At 34.2% G+C, this 16,626-nt stretch overlaps 1 protein-coding gene across 8 annotated transcripts in view; it reads right to left on the reverse strand.

The window, feature by feature from the left end:
* UBR5 (ubiquitin protein ligase E3 component n-recognin 5) overlaps positions 1–16,626 on the reverse strand; it is a 148,373-nt gene that overhangs the window by 3,272 nt on the left and 128,475 nt on the right. For 4 of the 8 annotated variants that reach the window (XM_058275842.2, XM_058275843.2, XM_058275841.1 and 1 more), the window contains exons 47-58: positions 16,482–16,580; positions 14,099–14,342; positions 12,783–12,894; positions 11,974–12,118; positions 10,851–10,981; positions 9,477–9,537; positions 5,868–6,043; positions 5,548–5,632; positions 3,949–4,104; positions 3,486–3,599; positions 1,951–2,095; positions 410–495 (exon numbers count right to left, since the gene is read on the reverse strand). In XM_058275842.2, the coding sequence (XP_058131825.1) occupies positions 410–495; positions 1,951–2,095; positions 3,486–3,599; positions 3,949–4,104; positions 5,548–5,632; positions 5,868–6,043; positions 9,477–9,537; positions 10,851–10,981; positions 11,974–12,118; positions 12,783–12,894; positions 14,099–14,342; positions 16,482–16,580 (1,554 nt within the window). Of the gene's footprint in view, positions 1–409; positions 496–1,950; positions 2,096–3,485; positions 3,600–3,948; positions 4,105–5,547; positions 5,633–5,867; positions 6,044–9,476; positions 9,538–10,850; positions 10,982–11,973; positions 12,119–12,782; positions 12,895–14,098; positions 14,343–16,475; positions 16,581–16,626 lie in introns of all 8 variants that reach the window. The other 4 variants (XM_071207960.1, XM_071207961.1, XM_071207959.1 and 1 more) reach the window with 1 other exon arrangement.

A 16,626-nucleotide genomic window follows, 5' to 3' on the forward strand; every position in this document is an offset into this window, starting at 1 on the left:
TAATAAAGATTATGGATTTAATACCCACATATTTAAGGTATTTTCTTCCTAGTATACAGACAATAATCACGTACTATTAAGAAATTTTGCAAAGGTTTACACTAGTGAAAAGGCTAAACAATGTGTAAAGTGAGCAGCATGAATGAGCACTATAAGGAAAAAAAGCATGTCTCCATAATACAGTATCATCTTCCTGGACTAAGGACAGTGTAATAATAACTATGATGCATTTCACACTACATAGAGAGCTTTAGTACTACTTCAGAAGGGTATTCTATTATAGAGTAGAAAAACCTTTTATAATTTCCCTACCCAAAATTAAAATAACCATTACAAACAAACAAAAAAAGGAAATCATACATCATATTTTAAGTTTTTCTACAACTCCTACAAGTTATATGAAACTTACAAGATCTTGTCGTTCTGTCATGCTCATCTTCTCTACAATTGACCAGAACCAACGCTTGAACTGCAAGAGTTTCTCAGCATTTTCTCCTAAGCATGAGGAATATAAATTCAGTAATTTTAGAATGTGGCTTAATTTCTTTGTAATAAAAAGATAAAAAATTAAAATGTTATATGGGGACCAATTCCTACTAAAGGATACAAAGACCACTGGCATACTGCAGAATCTCCATAGTTCATTAATCAATTTTGACCCCAAGATAACCAAAATAAGAAAAATGAACCACCAAATGCAAAATTACCAATCACCCAAAAATCAAGATTCTTCTCAAATTTCAATGAACTTATAAATCTCTTGGGAATCTTTTCAAAATGCAGTTTCTCATTCAGTAGGACTGGTGTTGAACCAGAGATTCCACATTTCTAAAAAGCTTCCAGATGATGCCAGTGCTACTGGTCTGAAGATCATACTTGGAATGACAAGGCCTTAAACAATTTCTTTAAATACTTATTTTTCTCCTTCGTTTTAGGTTTGGAGATGAGATAAATTCTTATCTCAGAAGTATGAAAACTGTATTTTTAAACTAGCACAAAAATGATTATACAACAACCAGTCTAACAAGAAAACATCTAAATTTACTATACTGTGGTTGAAGCTGCTTACAAATAGAAAAAATGAAGAGGGGAAAAAACTGCTACCTTCAATGTATGCAACAATCTTGTACTATAGATCTAATCCTCATAATGAACTCCATCGAGTTCCCGATGCTTTCTATAATCACAGTAAAAATTCTAGTCTACAGGGCTTTTAAAGGAAAGAGTGATAGCAAATCACTACCTCTCTGTTCTTCCTACATTTCCACCTGTTTGTGTGCTACTGTGTCGTATTATACAGGTGTAAGCAAATACCATGCAATCATTCTTTATTTAGGAAGTTTGAGACATGGATTAGGAAACACCAAGAGAAATTTCAAATTGATTATTTTTCCTAATTAGTATATATAAATCCTTTTACACAGTTGCTTACCACAAAGAATTTTTACTTGTATTAAAGCTACAACATATAGTCTTCAAAACAGAAAAATTAAAGACCAGAAGAATTAAGAACAACCTAATGTTAAGCCATTAAAATATATTTACTTAAGTTATATTTTAAATAGTTAATATAGGGAGCAGGTGTGGCTCAAGCACCTGCTTCCCACATGGGAGGTCTCAGGTTCAGTCCCCAGTGCCTCCTAAAAACAAATAGGGAAGAAAAATAAAGCAAACAAATGAAAAAACCAACTCAGGGGAGCCAGTGAGGCTTAGTGATTGAGTGCCAGCTTCCCAAATAAATACAAGGTCCTAGGTTAAATCCCCACCCCAGTACCGCAAAACAAAACAAAAAAAGGCAATGTAAAAATTGTTTCTTTTAAATACCTGAGTAATATAGCATTTCCCAAGCACTGACTAATAGATCTTAGAACCAGAAAATCAGAAAATGCTGACTGACCAAATAATCTATGTAGTTCATTCCTTAAGTAAATACCTTTAAAAATTTCATACCTGATTCATCGTTGAAAGAGGTGAAACTTATCAACATTTGCACATTAACTTCACCACAGCCATTAACCAAAAGCCTAAAATCTTCTGCTGTTAAATCTTCTAATGAATTTTTTGGAAGCACATCCAATAGACCTTTCCTCATTGCCTAAAGAATTTCAAAAATTAGCCTCTTATTATTACTATCAGTATCTTGTTTTCCATGTAACATTTATTAATATTGTTAAAACCCACTATCTAATTTTATAGCAGGATTCTCTAAAAATGCTTGTTCCCATTTTAAATCACCCTATAAAGAGAAAATCCTGTATCTTGAATTTCCTATTAATAGATTCAAAAGAGAGACAGGCAGAGTAATAAAAAATAAAAAGATGGGGGTGGGGGATATAGTGAATGGGCTACAGTTTCAAAAGTGAAGTATTATCATATACCAGTAATTAACTGAACCAATTTTTTAAAAAGGCTAGTCATTAGGTAAATAGCTTCAATTTGTCAAGTGTGCTATCCTGTCCCGCATTCTATGACAGATACAATAATGACAACAAACTTCCCAGACACAAACCCAAAATCTAAAACTTACTGAGAAATTACCATGTGCCAAGAACTGTCCTAAGCCCTTTACCCGTTACATTAATTTATTAACCACATTCTCATTCTGCAGAGGAGGGAAACTAGCATGAAGTTAATTTGCTAATGTCACACAGATAGAAAGGTAGTAGAGCCATGATTTGAATTCTAACAATATGACTCCAGAGCCAACCCAATTAATCTCAGTTCAGGAATCAAGGATATTTGACTTTATCAGACCAACCTCCAATAAAAACCCTATGTTCTCACTCTTAAGTGGGCTTCCCTAAGCACAAACACTGCATATGTGTTGCTATATTTCATTGCTGGAAAAAGCAGCATGTTCTGTGGTGACACCCCCAACCCCCTGGAGAAAGACCTTTGGAAGCCTCCACCTAGACTCCTCCAGACTGGCTGTTGTGTCTTTTGCCCTGGCTGAACTTGCTCAGTCCTTTCACTATAATAAACCATAGCTATGAATACAACTGCCTCTGAAATCTGTGAGTCCTACAGCAGGTCACCAAAAGTGTGGGCATTCAAAGAACCCCCAAAACAATAGTCATTTTGACTTCGTAGGCATTCTTACCAAATTTTTCTTCACCAAAGCCACTTTCTGATGATTATGTGGTTTTTCCAACTAGTTTTTTTTTAAAGGTTTATTTATTTTATTTATTTCTCTCCCCTTCCCTTCCCCCCCCCCACCCCAGTTATTTGTTCACTGTGTCTATTTGCTTTGTCTTCTTTGTCCACTTCTGTTGTTGTCAGCGGCACTCCAACTAGTTTTATCCAAAAGAAAGTGGGTGCTTATTTTGGATTCTCAAATTCAAATGTAATATACTTGGCAAATAAATTCTTCTAGTTTAAAATTTGGGGTCTTTTATAGGCAAGTCTAATACTCTGAGCTAGTTTACCACACATAAAGACACAAATATCCTCATCAGAGCAAATAACACTTTCTAGAAAACACTTACATGTAATGGCTGTTCTGCAACTACCAACATTCTGTGTTCTGCATATTTCCGCACATATTCATACACATTCTGGGGAGTGACTGGTATATTTACACCATTAGGAATAAGTTCAACCTGTGAAAAATTTAGCAGTGCCATTAAAAAACAATTCTGTCAAAGTAATTATAAATAAATTTAATAGCTAATATATCTGGAAATTTCCTAAAATTTTAAAATCTAAAGAAATAATTCTATATCTGACAGATATCTAATAAATGCAAAAATTTTAGGCCCAAATAAGTACAAAATGCCCTTTCCCCTCTTTCTCTTGCTGTTTCTGTCTCTCCCCCCTCTTTCTGTTTGTCTCCTACTCTGTCTGCCTCTGTTTTATTGGCCCTTCTAGTGCAACTGTTTCTATATAGATAAGCACAACCTACCAAGCACATTCTTCTGACAGAATCAGAAAACTGTATATTTGCTTTACCTGTCCTCCACCCTCTTCTTTACACAGGTCAATTGCAAACGCCAGATCCATTGCTGAGAAAACAGCATCAGCATCTGAACTCTGAGAAGCGAGGATAAGTTGCCGCAAACTCTCATACATTACAGGGTCAAAAAAAGCAAAATCATGCCAATTGACCTAAGAAAGTAATCATTTGAGATTCAATTATGAAAGAAACATCTTCACTGAATTTGTTAGTAAATATCTATGATAAACATTTTGCCTAATTTGAAGATATACTGATAAAGAATAATCTCTCACTTAAAGTATTTAATAACTGCATTGAATAAAATTTAATACATATGTATTTGGCTGTGACAATACATTTCATTTTCTAAGCATAAGAAGCATAATATATAATATTAAAGCTGGAGCCAATAGCTCAATAGTTTGTTTCTTTTTAATGCAAGTACTAGCAATATTTATTGAACAATGATTATGTTGAGCAGCTGGCTAATGAACTAAATTCACATCCTATTGAATCGCAACAATAATTATAAAATACAGATTACTAATTCAAGATGATGAAATTGATTCTCAAAGAAATACAGTAACTTGCCCAAAGTTACATCACTGTGTTAAACTTGCGTCTATTTGATTCCATGATCTTTTCACTCAACATTTCCATGTTACTGAGCTTGGAGACCAATTCTTTTTGCACAAGAACATTTTAGCTGAAACACTGTATTTATTTGTGATAGCACTATAATTTAAGAATGCAGTAGAGGCAGAGTTAAATATCAATATGTGGATATAAGAGATATCCATATCCCATAATAGGATACGCTTTTATTAATAGAAAAGCCTGTTTTGGGGTTTGATTACAAAAAATTATTAGACGGCTACAGCTTTAACAATGCTAATTTATTTCAGATGTATGACGTAAATCTCTGGAAAAGTCTAGTATTTCTTTTGTGTCAAGATGTTTCTTTATAATACCTTTAAGAACACTGGCGGTTTTATTTTGTCTTAAATCAAAAGCTGCTTAATATTATATATTAATTTGCAAGGAGATAGCTCATAAAGGAATATGCAGGTATCAAAATATCAAAACACATAAAATAAGCTGTAATTCCATCACCCAGGGATAGATCTCAAACATGATGTGACATATTTTCTTACATTCTTACATATACTGCCCCATGTATATTTTCGAAGTAAGGAATTCTCTTTACAATACTTCCCTCTTTACAGTACTTCCCTCCACTACCACCTGCTCCAACTAATAATAATTGATAAAATTCATTGATCACTTACTCTGTGCCAGGCACCATGCTACTGTCCTTACCATTTTATAGATGGGAGAAATATGTCAGAGGTACAGGGGGATTTGTCTGCAACAGGATCCAGGTCTGTCAGACCCACAAAATCCACCTGTGTCACCCAGTTGACTTTGTCATCTCCCCCATATATTGAGATTTTTTTCCATGGCACTAAATGTTGGAAATGAATTTATAACGGCGATAATGCTTTTAGATTTAATCTTAAGTGAATGGCATAAACCGTATGATAGCACATGATTACTTTCACAATTGCTAAAACATTCCTTTATAAATAATCACATTCATAAAAATCACTTACTTTTCTACCAAGCAATACTTTTATTACATGTCTGTTCAGTGTGATTGGACATAGTTCATTCTGTAACAGACATAGTCCAAGAATCCTAGAAACAAACACAGGGAAATAAGATGTTAATTTAAAGCATTTCTAGACCATATATTACCCCACACACATACTCTTACATAATATATACTGTTTTAAAAATAAAATTTCTACAGCTTCTTTTCTATTCATTATGAAGAAGAAGAGTACATATACAATATACAAACTAATATATTCTAAAAGGTCTCAAACTGAAATTCTAAAAAAATTCAAATATAAGATTATAGTTATTTTACCTGCCAATGTTTCTGAAACAATTCAATCTTGCTTCTGTATTTTTGCCAGGCCTTGGAGTATAAAATCCTCTTTTACCAGGTTGATAAAACAAAGGGGCATTGTCATCACCATCATCTGTATCATCTAAATCCATATCTACTACACTTCGACTAGATCCATGACGCTTTCGGTTTTCCTAAAAGCAGAGAATAACAGAAATTAAGCCCTGAGATTGATTTTAAAAATAAAACATGAATTAATTCCCTGAAATCACCCTAAATGAAGTCAGTTAGAGCAACATTTATACTTAAATATATGTATAGCAATACTAAAAATTAACCAACTTTTGATTCTTCCTTTCTGGAGTGTGATACACAAAGGTTGTATACCTTCTCTGTTCATATAAATAAAATCACTTAAATCTAGGCCCATCTTTTACCTTCACTCCTGAAAGATATTTTCACTGCATACAGGATTCTGGATGGACAATTCTTTCAGCACTTTAAGGATATTGTTCTATTGTCCTCTGGACTCCATGGTTTCTGTTGAGCAATCTGCTGTCTCTCAAATTACTTTCCCCTTACATGTAATGCACTGTTCTTCTTGGGCTGCTTTCAGCAATTTGTCTTTATCTTAATGCAGTTTGATTATAATGTGTCTGGACATGGTTTGCTTTTAGTTTACCTTGTTTGGGGATTGCTGACCTTGAATCTATAAATTTATGTCTTTCTTCAAATTTGAGAAGCTGTCAGCCATTATTTCTTCAAATATTTTTTTCTACATCAATCTCCTCCTCCTCTGACGTGACTATTAGATCTTTTGCTTTTTTTCCCATAAGTCTCTAATATTCTGCTTTTGTTTTTGTTTGCTTTTGTTTTCGTTTCAATCTTTTCTGTTTTTCAGATTGGATGATTTCTACTGACGTGTCTTCAGGTTGACTGACACTTTCCTCTGTCATCTCCATTGTTACTGGCCACTCCAATAATTTTTTCTCTGATACTTTAAATCTAAAAGTTTCACTTGGTTCTTTTACAGAGTTTCTATTTCTCTGCTGAGCCCCTCTATCTTTTTTTACCTTTATCTCATACAGCATGAAATAAAGTCTTTGATAATTAAAGTCTGATAATTCTAACAAGAGGGTCATCTCAGGATTAATATCTACTGGATCTTTTCCTTGGAGAGTGCCATATTTTACTGGTTTTTTAAGTAACTTTGGATTATACCCTGGATATATTGAACATGAGGTTGTGAAACTCTGGGCCCTGTTAAAACACTCTGGAGGATGTTTTTTTGTTTTTGTTTTTTTGGCTTTAGTAGGCCAAAAACCTCGTAAGTTGGCTTCAGTAATGAATTCCAAATTTATTTATTTTTAAAAATTTGTGGGTTTACAGAAAAACCACACATAAAATACAGGGTTTCCCTATAACCACCCTGTATTAACACCTTGAATTAGAGTGGTACATTAGTTACAAAAAATATGGTGATAGTACATTTTTATAGTTGTACTATTAAATGCAATCCTTAGGGCTCACTGTGTTGTACCGTCCCATGGGGGTTTTTTTAAAATAAATTTTCTTCTAATAACATACATGCAACTTAAAATTTGCTCCTATAAATTATATTCAAATATGTAATTTGGTGCTGTTAATCACATTCACACTGTTGTAATATCATCACTACCATCCATTACCAAACTTTTCCATTACCCCAAATAGAAATTGTATAATTTCAACATTAACTAACTCCCTATCTCCTACCCCTATATCTTCCCCTGGTAACTTATATTCTAGATTCTGATTCTACAAGTTTGCTTATTCTGCTTATTTCATGCCACTGAGCTCATGCAATATTTGTTCTTTTGTGTGTGGTTTATTTCATGCAACATGATGTCTTCAAGGTTCATCCATGGTGTCCCATGTATCAGAACTTCATTCCTTTTTAAGGCTGAATAATATTCCTATTCTGTGTGTAATACCGTTATTTTGTTTATCCATTCATCAGCTTATCACCCATGTTGTCCCATGTATCAGAACTTCATTCTTTTTTATGGTTAAATGATATTCTGTGTATAATTCTACATTTTGTTTATCCATTCATCAATTGATGGCACATAGTAGTTGTGAATAGTGCCACTATGAACATAGGTATTCAAGTCCCTGCTTTCAATTCCTTTGTGAATATACCTAGAAGTGGGATTGCTGGGTCATATGATAATTCTATACTTAATTTTCTGCAGAACTGCTAATAGTCTTCGACCGTTAAATTGTACCATTTAACAGTGCCACCAGCAATGAATGAGTGTTCTTATTTCTCTTCATGCTCTCCAATTTCCTGGTTTTGTTTTTTAAAAAAGAGTAACCATTCGAGCGAGTGAAATGGAAATGCTTATGGTTTTTGATTTGCATTTCCCTAATGGCTAATGACAGTGAGCATCTTTTCACGTGTTTTTTGGCCCATTTGTATATCAACTTTAGAGAAATGTCTTCCAAAACTTTTGCCCATTTTTAAATTGAGTTCTTTCTCTTTTTGTTGTTCAGTTTAAGTATTCTGGATATTAAACCTTTACTAGATATGTGGTTTGCAAATATTTTCTCCATTGTGATGGTTGTTTACATTCTTGATAAAGTCTTTGATACACAAAAGTTTTAATTTTTGATGAGGTCCTGTTATCTTTTTCCCAGTTCTTTCTTGAGTAATTTTAGATTGTATCCTAATACAATCATTTTTAATAATTTAAGTTATGAAACTCTGGGTTCTGTTAAAATGCTCTGGAGAATGTTGATTTTTGGGGGAGCTAGGGGTGGGGGGAGGCTTTAGTAGGCAGTCTTCCTGGTGAGGTTCAGCCTGCAAGTCTCGTCTTTGGAATGCAGTGGTTTCAGCAACTAATTTTCCAAGTTGTTAGTATGCTATTTGGGTCTGCCCTGCATATACACCACTCAAGATATTTTGGGACTTAGGCAGTAGTTTAGTTCTCAAAGCCTTTGCTGTCTTCCAGCTAAGACAAAGTAACAGGGACCAGATTTACCCACTTGCTTCAATAAACACAATACCAGTATTTTTGAAGTTTTGACTTCTTTCTCCAATCTGTGTCCTATAGATTCCTTAGGTGGTACAAGCCTTTTTATGTTCTGTGCATAGTTTTCAGTTATATTCAATGGGAGAGAGAAAATATAGTGGACTTATTCCATTTTAGGTAGAACTATAAGTTCTTAGGCAGCTTAAGAATGAAATGTATGCAATGAAATACATCAGTGCATTGAATAGCCTTTCTTACTAGTATGCCATGATATGTTACATTTATCCTGCATCTTTGGCACCAACTGCTTCCTTGAGGAACAAGGAATGACTCCAGACTCTCTCCTCCTCTGCAATTCATTCCATCTCTATGTTAAAGCTTAACTCAGGCTGAGGTGAGATGGAGACAGCCAGCAAGTAGGTTTGTACTGAGCCTTAACCAATCTTATTGCTCAGTTTCATACATAATACCCATATACCACTCTATTCGCACCTCGTTCTCTAATGACACATTTTACTTATAAAGACAAAATATTCTTTATAGAGCCTTCTTTCCTTTTATTTTTTTAAATTTAAGTTGCAAGTATTTGTTACATGTACAAAGCATCCCTTACCTGTACCTTTTCTGAGGAGTCTAGTAATCCAAGATCCAGAATACTATCAGCTCCATTTTCCCTAAAAACAAACAAAAATCCTTTCACATTCCAGAAAACTGAAGTTTACAGACTTTAGTTTAATGAAAATATTAATTTAAATTAATGAGAAATTTTAAATACAATTAAGTTTTAAAATCAATAAATACTCAGTGATACTAAGTTCCTAATGCAATTCTAGGAGCAGAGAAGTCAATAATACACATGAAAATAGAGAACAATACAAAACCATAAATTAAGTGCCCTCCATAGTATTCAAGATAATGAATCTGAGTGAAGATGAAAATAAGTGCAATCTTCATGGGGGTTCTAGAACTTGACTTAAGCTAGGGGGAGAGGTCAACATTGCAGAAGAATAGAAAAATGTTCAGAAAGCAATCACAATAGGAATCAAATTACTGAGTGTATTTTAGTGATTCTAGAATACTAATAAATTCCCATTCACTCCATAAAGTCAGTTGAAAGCAGTTAGTATGGTGAATAGCTGCATCCAGTAGGAAAAATAATAAATTAAAAACATAAATATTTTAATCAATAATAAGAAGGGTTATATATCTGTGCTTATTATTAACAACACCTGAGATGGGATAGAGGAAAAGAGTCGTAGCAGCAAAGAAAACAAATTTCTATTAATAGTTTTGGTTCAGAACATTCAAATGCTGGAGGCTGTTTAGTTCCAGGGCTCAGCCTACTCTTATCTTCCCTAGGATAAACTAATCTAAGTTCCTCAATCAAAATCATGATTTAAAAAAATTCTGTTACTTCCTAAGCTAAAAAAAATAAACACTTCAACGGCTCAATCTGGATATTAGAGTAGCCCCAGTTTAGTAAAGAAGCCACAGAATAAGTTTGGCAAATCTTTTTATTATCACTTTTATTTGTCACCTTGGAGAAAGGGGGTAAGTAACTTGAATGTTAGATATTTTAAAAATTTATGTAAACAAATAGAATGCAAAAACTTGCATTAATTTTTAAGATAAAATGAGGAGGTGTTAAATAAATTTCATGCCTATGGGAAGAACTCAGGGCTTGATTCCTTGAGACGTATGGCCTTTACCCCAAGGAGCAGTCTGGTGGATAATTTAAGATGTGTTTCTTTCAGGTATTATCTAAATATCAGGTAAATAAAATATCTTTCAGAACCCAAGTGTCTGCTAAAACACTGTTTAGTACCTGTGGAACTCAACCATCTCATTCATGGATTTTAGGCCATAACTTAAAAACCACGTAAAGTCTTATGTTATAAGATAAAATTTAAGATACGGTGGCACCCACGTACTAACAATAAAGCAGCTGACCTTACACTGGAAATGCCTTCTCAAATAGACACATTACCTTCCATGTGCAATAATGAGTTCCATGGCCTCATCCACTCTTGCTCTCAGAGAATCTTCACTTGCTAGAAGTAGAAGCAGCTGAGCTGGGGATAATTCCAACAGCATGCCAGTGATTTTACTTGCAAATGCCTGTAAGTGATGAATAAATTTTACTTGCCTCTATTTGCTGTAACCTCTTGTCTAAATCTGCCATCTTTTATCAGATTTACAAAATCTAATAAAAATCTGATTAACTGGAAACTAATTATAAATATTAGAGAATTCTAGTAAGGAATGAATAGTCCATGCACTGGCAGAGTCTTATGAAGGCTAGGTATTATGTTTGTGTGACAAAACTTTTTAAAGGTTTTTAATATCCATGAGTAAAAATACTCAATTTCTATATATTTTTTTCTTATCAAGAGAGCCAGAAAAATCTCTTCCATTTAGGATAGAAAAAAGAAAAGAATGAAGGGAAGGGAAAGAGAGAAAGATGCCTGCATTTAAGGCTAAGGATTTATACTCATATTTGCAATGTGTGTAAGCTATGGGTGCTAGCTACAGCCTGTTAATAGTTGTAGGTGTGCTTCAAAGAGTAAAATTTGTATAAGTAAGGAAACAAATAAATCTGATGCCATATAATTCATCAGCACACAAGGAACACTAGAATGGGGACAAGGTCTAACCTGATTTGGGGTGGGAATGGGTGGCAATCAGACTAATCAGGATTACCCCCCCAGCAAGCCTTAGTTCACTTCTTCCTAAGCTTCCTTCTTACTGTGAGGCTAACCATCATCTTCAACCGACATGGCATGCCACTAGCTAACAAATTTTTAAAACACTAGCTTTAATGCAAAAATAAAAATGCCATAGGGGAGCAGATGTGGCTGAAGCAGTTGAGTGCCTGTTTCCCACATGGGAGATCCTGGGTTTGTTTCCCAAGGCCTCCTGAAAAACAACATCAACAACAATAAAAAAAGCAAAACAAACAAAAATAACTCAGGGGAGCTGATGTGGTTCAGTGGTTGAGTACCTGCTTCCCATATACGAGGTTTGAGACTCAGTTCCCATTCCCAGGAACCTTATAAAAAAAAAAAAAAGGCCACAGCCAATTCAGAGGTAGCCAAGTGTACTGTACTCACTGGTTGCATTGCTTGTACACGGGGATAAAGTCTCTCTCCAAGCGCCTGCCGATGTGCTGGCAGAGGATCAGGATCATCACTAGGATTCCCTTCAGAAGCCGGTCTGAAGGGCCTAGTATCAATGGAAAGCTGTCTTCTGAAGTCTCTGAAAGGAGAAGAAAGATATTATGACTTCATTTCCTTTGACTATACAATGAAAATACCAGCACAAACAGTAATGAAGGTAAAAAAGCCAGAGCTTATAGGTTGTTCTAGTTGGTACCAAGGTGGTTGAATTTCTAAATAAGATGGTTGGGAAATAAAGATTAGCTAGATTTTGTCACTTGAAAATCTATAAACTTGCAATGTACAGTCCCTAAAAATAATTTCACTCTAAGGGATTAGGATCTTAGAATACCAGGAAACAAGACTCCATCCATAATTCCTGGAAATTACATTTTAGGCAAAAGTAAAATGAAACCCAAGTCTAATAAGGAAAAAAAAGAAAAGGTTTAAATAACCCAATTTACCACAATAAACTAAGACAAGTTTAGGAGAGAATGATACAAAGTTAATAAAAATTTCAAACAATTAGGAACTTGAGTGGAATAAATAAAAAGTCAATATAATTTAAACTGGCCCTGGGTTTTTAAAAGGAGAAATTATTAGCAACAGTTGGTCAGACTATTTTCAGATACTATACATATGTCCAAGAATTAAGACATCCATTTTCTAAAAATTACTCCATAATTAGGACTCTTTCATTTATAGGCTTACCCCCCATGAATCCAAAAAGGTGGTATTCAATAAAAGATGCAAAATTATCTCACCTATCCCGGTCTCTCCGAGAACCTGCTCGCAAACCACTACTCCTCCTCATTTCCCTTTCTCTCTCTCTCTCACGATCTCTCTCTCCTCTGTTCCTTAATCTCTGCATTAAGCCTAGAAGGAAATATGAAGTATCCTTTCAATCTCAAAGTCAACGCAAGGAAATGAGACAAACATATGCATGATAGCTGAAGGTCATCTTCCATGGCATCTGGGTTGTTAGTGTCTTCCAATCTCCCTACTCTCCTTATGGTGACTGTGTAGAATGTACTGTACATAATAAATGCTCACTCAATATTTAAATGAGTTTTTCCCTTTTTCTTGTCGGAGATATGAAATAATATGTAGCAACTAACTATGTTATTTTTGCTGTAATAATGCCAAAATTGCTCAAGATTAGCATCTAGATTGAATGTGTTCTCTATTCTTAGTTTTGGGAAGTAATTAATTATAGGCTTTCCAGAACAAAAGCTATTATTATTTTTAAACTCCTGAGTATAATTTCTTAAAGAGTATGCAGAAGAGGTATCTCTTAAATGGAATGGCCTCATTAACATTTGCCAATTAATTTTTTATTACAGAACTACAGAAAATCCAGTGGTGAAACTAATGATGAAAGGCTGGGGAACTCTCCCCATTTTTTCATCCCTAGACCTTTCCAGAGCTCATTTGGTCTCTTTGGTGGTGGATTACAGAATCCTACTGAAATGCAGATATAGCTGTAGTCTAGATAAAATCTAGGATTTTCTTAGTAATTAGCTCTAAACTCCCTCTCACTCAATTACTATATTCATCTACCTACAAGGCTTACAAATAATCATCTATCCTTACTTAATATGAATCACAAATTATCATCTCATCATTTTATCATTTTCACAGATTTTTAAAATTTGATAATTGAATCTTAAAATTTAGGTGAGAGGCATAATCCCTTAATTCTCATGGCCAGCATAAGTAAAACATGCATTTTATATCCTATTACCATGCATTACTGTGAACAGCACACAATGTCTGAAGTAACTTTTTGCGTCACTTTGTAGTGAGAATAGCACTACACTAGAGGATAGTATTTTCATTTCAAGGATCTATACTGCCTACCAAACTGATAATATGTGAGATGAGAAACTAGTACAATCACAAATATTTATCAAGATAAATTAGCAGGAAAAGAGTAAACTGCTAATTTGTTGGTTAAAGTAGTTATGAAATGTACCTTAATGTTCTCCCACTATAAATACATATAACCATGATTGTAATTGTTATTTCAATCAAATAAAGAAAGAATTTTTAAGATACTTATTATCTGTAGGGTACTTACTTGTATGGGTGCCTTTGTTGGCATTCTGAATACAATCTAGATTTGGCAATTTTTCATTTGACAGAAACGCTTGTGCAATGGCTGTATAAAAACTTCGTGCTACACCACTGCCCTCTCCTGGCTCATCCTTAAATGTGACTTTTACTCTGTGTACAGCCATTGGTGTAGTAGCACATCTTCGACCAAAATGATTATTAAGCTGCCTCATAGTCTGCTGAATTAGAAGATCTCGATCCCTATCAACCTATTAAAACACACCAAAAAGTAGCTCAATTCAAAGTTGGAAACCACTCTGAAATTTTTCTATATAAAATCTGAAAATCTAATTTTAGCTTTTCCTTGATAGTTTAAATGAAGTAAATATAATGTTTGTTCTCAGAAGCTTATACATTATAAATACACACATCGTAAAGCATATAAGAATGCCTTGTAGATTATCAAGGCAAATAACACTTTGTTTCAAAGGTTTATTATAGGAAACAGCAATTTGGGGATACATCAAAGTAAAATTCAAATGGATCAGAGACAATTTTTTTTTTTTAAAGCAAATACTAGAAAAAAACATGGATTAATTCCTTGCTGACAGAACACCATAAGCAAAGTGAAAAGGAAAATGAGAACAATTATTGTACCTTCCATAAGATAAAATTACAAATTCATGAATGTGTATATCATCTATAGATATATACAGAGCTTCTAAAATTTGAGGGAAAAAAGACAAAAAATGGGCAAAAGATAAATAGTTCACAGAAAAAGAAATAATACAATAATAATAACTAATCTTCAAATATATGGAACAATGTTTCAACTTTGCTCGTAAGAGAAATGCCATTTCTCACCTATCAGAGTGGCAAAAATCCAAAATTTTGATAATAAGTAAGACTGTAAGGAATGAAGCATTCTCATATTAGTGATGAAAATGCAAATATACAACCTCTCTGAGAGTTATTTGCCATATCTGGCAAAATTATGCATATGTATACCTCTGACCTATATCTAGGAATCTCTCTCAAAGACATAATAGCAAAAAAGGACAACATGCATGAAGCTATTCATACCACTATTTATTTAAAATAGTGAAGGAATGGAAACAAACCCAAATGTCTATTAACAAGGGACTGGTTACAAAAACTGTGATATAGTCACAAAATGCACTCAGAACATCTTTATGGAGTATATCCCAGTTATCTCTGAAAATGTTAACAGGGGATGAGAATGAACTTTAAAAAAACAAACAAAAACCCTGAAGGAAAATGGAAGGCATATGGTGAAAGAGGAAGAGATGGGCTTCTCTGGATATTCCTTATTCTGTAACAATTAATTATATAACAATGTAACAAAAAAGGAGAAAGCAAGCCCTAAAAAAAAAAAAGAGAGAAAAGGTTCTAATTTTATCCAGCTGGTAGCAAAATCACACAAAAAGTTTTTTCCAGTGACACAGTCATTTGACTACCTCTAATTGGATATGCTCTAATAACCAAAACCTGAAAATAAATGTTAAGCTATTTTCAATAATTTTGTTGTTAGTGTTAACACTAACCCTGAGACTTTTACATGTATGCTGTAGGAAAAAAGCAAGGGGGTATGGAAGCAGACGTGACTCAACTGATGGAGTATCCATCTACCATATGGAAAGTCCAGGGTTCAAACCCAGGGCCCTCCTGGCCTAGGTGGTGAGCTGACACATGCGCGGCAAGGAGTGCTACTATGCCACATGGGGTGTTGCCCACGTAGGGGAGTCCCATGCGCAAGGAGTATGCCCCACATTGAGCCACCCACCCCATATGAAAAAGGTACAGCCTGCCCAGGAGTGGCGCCACACACACGGAGACCTGATGCAGCAAGATGATGCAACAAAAAGAGACACAGATTCCCAGTGCCACCAAGAATGCAAGCGGACACAGAAGAACACACAGCAAATGGACAGAGAGAGCAGACAATGGTGGGGGGGGGGTAGGAATAATGAAATAAATCTTAAAAAAAAAAGAAAAGGCAAGGGGATAATTTTATCAGTGCTGATGGGAAGGGGGTAATTCAGTGTGGAAGAAAGGAGATAAAGATTTAAGACATAAAAAAAAAAAAAAAAAAAAAAAAAAAAAACAACCTTATGGTCCTAAATCTTGAATATGAATTGGAAATATCAGTATGGGCCTCCATGCAATTTATCTTTTAAAAAATACAATGGCCAGCCTAGTAGCAATGAGCAACCCTAGAGCCCAAATTCCTTTGGTCATCCTTAGAAGATGCTCGAGAGTTTGGTGATTATCATTTCTTTATTTTCTTTAGTTTTTATTAAACTAAATTCTATCATTATTTTGCTTGTTTTCAAACTTTATATAGTACATACTATATGTATAGTATAAGAAAATCTAAATACCTTTACCTCTAGTGATAAATCTCTTGACTGCTGGTTTCTCAGTTTCTCCATTTCTCTTCGGAATTTTGATTCTTTTACCTCAAAACCACCCAACTCGGTTAGGATCTTTTTTTAAAAAAAAAGCACAACGATAGAATTAGTTTCTGAATAT

The sequence above is a fragment of the Dasypus novemcinctus genome, chromosome 14 (assembly GCF_030445035.2).
Source record: "Dasypus novemcinctus isolate mDasNov1 chromosome 14, mDasNov1.1.hap2, whole genome shotgun sequence".
In the NCBI taxonomy this organism is placed as follows: domain Eukaryota; kingdom Metazoa; phylum Chordata; class Mammalia; order Cingulata; family Dasypodidae; genus Dasypus; species Dasypus novemcinctus.